At 48.8% G+C, this 3,818-nt stretch overlaps 1 protein-coding gene and 1 long non-coding RNA gene across 2 annotated transcripts; both read right to left on the bottom strand.

The window, feature by feature from the left end:
- Positions 1–390: 390 nt before the first annotated feature.
- On the bottom strand, positions 391–1,718 carry LOC103646574 (uncharacterized). The gene is made up of 3 exons (XR_562279.4): positions 1,688–1,718; positions 1,201–1,299; positions 391–692 (listed from the first exon to the last, which is right to left on the bottom strand). It is a non-coding gene; the product is annotated as an uncharacterized lncRNA (long non-coding RNA).
- Positions 1,719–1,745: 27 nt separating this feature from the next.
- Positions 1,746–3,503, bottom strand: LOC103648724 (U-box domain-containing protein 4; the record flags this gene model as incomplete). Its single annotated transcript, XM_008673141.1, has 4 exons — positions 3,373–3,503; positions 3,239–3,288; positions 1,938–2,707; positions 1,746–1,814 (listed from the first exon to the last, which is right to left on the bottom strand). Coding segments are annotated over exons 1-4 (1,020 nt in total), but the record flags the coding sequence as incomplete, so codon positions are not given.
- Positions 3,504–3,818: the final 315 nt, after the last annotated feature.

Genomic DNA, 3,818 nt, shown 5'->3' with positions numbered 1-3,818 from the left:
TTTCCTCAAGTTCAGCTTTAGCTTCGTCAACTCCCTTGACATCACTGAACTTTGTCTTCGTATCCATGTTGGGTCGAACCTCTTCATTCAATCCAAGCCCTGTATATAACCCAAAATTGAACAATGCTGAACCTGAATCAGGAACAAGAGAGAATCATCCTACTAGTGTGGAAAGCTACAGGTTAGTAAGCTTGAGATGTTAACATAATAACTTCAACTAATCAGTAATTCAGGTACAAAACAACAGCAGGTGATGTAAGGAGGAACACACTTCCTTTTTGCAAGTAGTCACTGTTGTACCAAAGGACTAACATCAGGCAGGTGTTACCTGATCAAACAATTTATTATTTGCATTGACATTGAATTCAATGTCCAAATCTTTAAGTCCACTGATGAAGGCCTTGCTATTTGGAATTTTCCATCTCCATAAGTCCCCGTCTTCAATAAACTTAAAAAGCTTGTGTACTGTTTCAGCCTTATTGTCAGGTACATATTTGACCTCGCCTACATCTTTACCACTTTCATTACCCCGTAAGGTGCTAACTTCTGTTAAGAGCTTGTTTCTAAAAAAGTCAAATGCAATTGTCGCACCACTACGCTACATGTTTATCACCTTGGTCACATTTTGCCCAAGTGTGGCATTCACACACAAACTTTAAAAAGCGGTCTTATGATGGTCCAGGATTGTTATTCTGAAAAGGATAGATATTTAAGTGTCAATACTGTTTAATTGAACAGAGGGTTGAAAAATATTATGCATAGTGTACAAAGAGTTTAACAGAAATCTCTTAGGTTTTGATTAATGAATTTATGCAACAGAATATGGCAAGGTAACCACTGCTGAGCTACATGTAAAACGATGACATCTCGCATACTCTCGTATGCATTAAACAAAATGACAACATGGAGAGGGGATGTGCATTATTTGTCAAGGAAAAAAGATTTGAAACCACAGATGCAGTCAGTGGGCCGGCACAAAAATGTGTTCTACCCCTAAGCTATATTGGCAGCCCCAGCTCACATTTCGAGTCTGAAGGCTAACTTTGAACGGGGCCTTTGATTTACATATGTGATTTTACCTCCCTCTAGTGAGATAGAAATCGAGAATGGAGGTGACTTCACTAAGTTTGCTCACACAAAGCAATTCCAACTCGGTTCTGAATATGGAAACTGGTTGCAGGACTGCAAATGCTTACATACCTTTCGACTTTAGGGGCTATATCTTCAACAAAACCAGGAGGTCCCACAAAGTCAAGAAGGTAAACATCTTTTATTTCTTCCAGTGGAAGTGAATCCCTCCTACAAAACAGACAAAAAAATGTCATAGCAGAAGATATATACTAGAACAATAAAATACAACTAGAAGAGTCGAAGCAGAACTTTTATAATGCCTACAATCACTTGAGGCTCACACTTTCATCAGGTACTTACTGTCCGATGTTCGCATGTTTAACACAGCACCATTAACTTAGATCACCGCACCTTTGGAATTAAAGAATTGAAAATCTGAAGCCACAGTCAATTGTTGAAGTATGGTAAAAGCTTTGTTCAAATCTACAGTACTGCAAAAGTAAACACCTGCAACACAGGTGCTTCTTGCGGTGTTGCAAATCTCAGCAGACCCCATTGTATGCATTAGAGTTCGCAGTGGATAGCAAATTCAGAGCGAAAGAGGGGATCGTGGTACCTGATGGGGTCGTAGACGGTATTGGGGATCGTGGTACCTGGTGGGCGCGAGTGGCAACGACTGCCGCTGGCCGCGTGCGTAGGCTCGGACTCCGCGGCTGCCGCAGCATCTCGATCAGCGACTCCGCCTGCGCAATCGGAATTCGGAAATGGAAACGCATTAGTTGGCGACTCGTATTGGGTTAAGCTGAGATGCGCGAATTGATTGGACGTTTTTTTGTCGAATGCGGGCACTGCGACGTGGTGTGTACTTTGGTTTTGAGCTTGGGGCGGGCGGAGGAGGACTGGGAGAGGGCGATGAGGGGTGGGATGGCGCCCTCGTGGGCGACCATGGTGCGGTAGACGATGTTGTCCTCGTAGATCTGCAGGAGGGAGAGGGTGGCGATCTCCTTCTGGCACGAGGTGCCGACCTCCACCATCTCGACCAGGACGGGGATGCCGCCTTCCTCGATGGCGGCGGCGCGGCCCTCGCTGGAGCTCACCAGGGAGTGGAGGACGTACGCGGCTTTGTCCACCATGCCGGACTCCGGGTCGGCCATGAGGTCCAGCAGGGGCCGCACGGCGCCGGTCTCCACAGCGCGCTGCCGGTTCTCGCGTGCGCCGCTGCAGAGCGCGTACAGCGCTGTGGCGGCGTCCTTCTTCCCCCGCGCGCCCCCGGTCTCGACCAGGGAGACCAACAGCGGGATGGCGCCAGCGCGGCCGATGGCGGCCGTGGAGGCGCCATCGAGCTGGGACAGTCGGAGCAGCACGCACGCGGCGTTCTCCCGCGCGGCGGGCGACACCGCGGACTTGAGCGCGTGCACCAGCGGCCGTATCGCGCCTGCCTCGACAATGGTCGCCTTGTTCTCGTCGCAGATGGAGAGGTTGAGCAGCGCCGTGACACCGTGCTCCTGCAGCAGCGGGTCCGCGTGCGACAGCAGCCTAACGAGTGGCAGCGCTAGGTTGAGGGGAGGGAGAGGACTGGACTTGTCTGCGGTGGTGAGCAGTCGAGAGGATAAGGTAGGAGGGGAATTTTGGTCATCTTTGGCAGGAGATGGGAAAGTGAATGTGGTCAACAGAAAGGGGTACGGTCCTTTTTTGGAAAAAAACATAAAGTGACGCCGCCAAATCATCACATAAAGGCACATCTAAGCGTCATAAAAGTAAAACCGTCTACCGGCTTCTGGTGCCTGAAAATATATGACGAATCTTTGTACCCTTATGTGACAACAAAAACACTGTCGTCATAAAATCTTCATGGCCTCATGAAATTATGACGACTCAAAAAATTCCATCATATTATGTGACATTATATGACGATAACTGACCTTGTCATTAAGTATTTTGTCATAAAAGGACAAATTTCTTGTAGTGGATCCAGTGACTATTTGAGTATGGTTGCTATAGCAAAATCAAAGCTGGATTATAGATTAATAACTTTATTACAGATGGATTAATAAGTTGCCACATAAAAAATTTGAGATCAAGGCCCTGCAAGTTGCTCTGTCTGGTGCCCTGAATGGAGCTCCCATGGTACAGTACTGAACAATATCACAGGTTCAATGCACCTCACCGTCGGTGGCCTCCATGACTGGATTCGTGCCGGCCGCCACGATTCGTGCCCTATGATGTGCGGATTACGATCGGCAGTGAAAAGATCTTCGGTGTGGATGAGTTTGGGGTACCGTAACCGCCCTGTCGCTGTACCCACTTGCCGGCGACGTGGTTGTGCGGCCGTTGCTGTGGCTGCTGCCGTTCACTCGGTCGCGCCACACCTTATGATGTTTTACCACGTCGTCGCGTGTCGTGGAGAGTAACCAGTGACCACCGTAGCTCATTAGCCGATGACCGCCATGGTAACTCGCGCCAGTAACTTATTCCTCCCACCGACCGCCAGCGTGTCTTCCCCAAATTGGATGCCACTGTTGTTGATCTCTATAAATTGAGCGTCTAGCTAGCTCCGCTAGGTTGTTACGTGCCCAGTGCACCATCCCTCGCCTCTGATCGTCCATCGTAGCTCCTCAATTCGCGATTACCCCCAAATTGGTTTTTCGCGTCGTCGTGTGACCTCACGCCGTGGTCAGCCATTTCCAGGTCCGCTCTCGTCCGCGTTGTCCGTGTTTCAGTACTCCCGCATGCTTGTGATGCTTGTC

The sequence above is a fragment of the Zea mays genome, chromosome 2 (assembly GCF_902167145.1).
Source record: "Zea mays cultivar B73 chromosome 2, Zm-B73-REFERENCE-NAM-5.0, whole genome shotgun sequence".
In the NCBI taxonomy this organism is placed as follows: domain Eukaryota; kingdom Viridiplantae; phylum Streptophyta; class Magnoliopsida; order Poales; family Poaceae; genus Zea; species Zea mays.
Note: the sequence above shows the minus strand (reverse complement) of the source record. Positions and strands in the feature narration are given on the sequence as shown.